The sequence below is a fragment of the Epinephelus moara genome, unplaced genomic scaffold (genome assembly GCF_006386435.1).
Source record: "Epinephelus moara isolate mb unplaced genomic scaffold, YSFRI_EMoa_1.0 scaffold1005, whole genome shotgun sequence".
In the NCBI taxonomy this organism is placed as follows: domain Eukaryota; kingdom Metazoa; phylum Chordata; class Actinopteri; order Perciformes; family Serranidae; genus Epinephelus; species Epinephelus moara.
Window position 1 is genome coordinate 31,130 of NW_026078450.1, and position 901 is coordinate 32,030.

At 43.1% G+C, this 901-nt stretch overlaps 1 protein-coding gene across 1 annotated transcript in view; it reads left to right on the forward strand.

Moving 5' to 3' along the window:
• The window catches only part of LOC126386914 (uncharacterized), a 10,755-nt gene extending 10,525 nt beyond the window's left edge, over window positions 1-230 (forward strand). The window contains exon 9 of the mRNA XM_050039490.1: window positions 41-230. Coding sequence (XP_049895447.1) covers window positions 41-230 — 190 coding nt within the window. The remainder of the gene's footprint in view (window positions 1-40) is intronic.
• The last annotated feature ends 671 nt before the right edge of the window (window positions 231-901 follow it).

Here is a 901-nt window from a genome sequence, read left to right on the forward strand (position 1 = left end):
TTCATTCTCCTCTGGTTTTCCCTTTTTGCCTCTCCATCAGCCTATGGCTCCAACTACAGTTGAGAAACCTGTTCTCCACACACCAGTCCTCTCTCCAGCTACAAGTCACACACCAGTCGTGTCTCCGTCTACAGGCCACACACCATTCCTCTCCTCCACAGTGCTTCCTGAAGAGGTTTGTCAGTACTTTTGTCGGTGAAGCTTTACACACAGGAAATGCTTTCACATGACCTGAAATGATGCTCACTTTCTGCCTTTGTATATGACTTATGATTTGGTATGGTCCTATAACCTTGTATGTTTTGTGTGTAAGCCTACTCATAGTGTTTGAGGCCATTGTTTGATATATGAGGACAGCAGTGAGAAGCAATACTTTAGTACAGGCATGTCCAAACTATTCCACAAAGGGCCGGTGTGGCTGCAGGTTTTCTTTTCAACCAAGCAGCAGCACACCTGATCTGACTGATTTAATCAACTGATCTCAGTCTTCAGAAAGTTTATTGGTCAAACTGTGTGCTCTTGACTGGTTGGAATAAAAACCTGCAGCCACACCGGCCCTTTGTGGAATAGTTTGGACATGCCTGCTTTAGCACAAAGACTTAGTTATGATAATGTTGATAAAATGAAATCGCTAAATCGAGATTTTCTCTTCAACTACTTGAGCAACCGCTTAATTACTTAAGTGACTGACCACCGCTAACGTATCTACCGGTTTGTTTACACTTGACTTCAATTCATTGTTATTAAATTGAACATCGTCGTACTTTAACTTGTGTACCGCTGTTTAACACGAGGTGGACAACACGGCTCCATCTGCTCCGCTAATGTCTCCCCCCTCCTACTCATAGTTGTAGTATGTTTACAACCACAACTTTGTTAAGCGCTGTCCACACAGAACTAT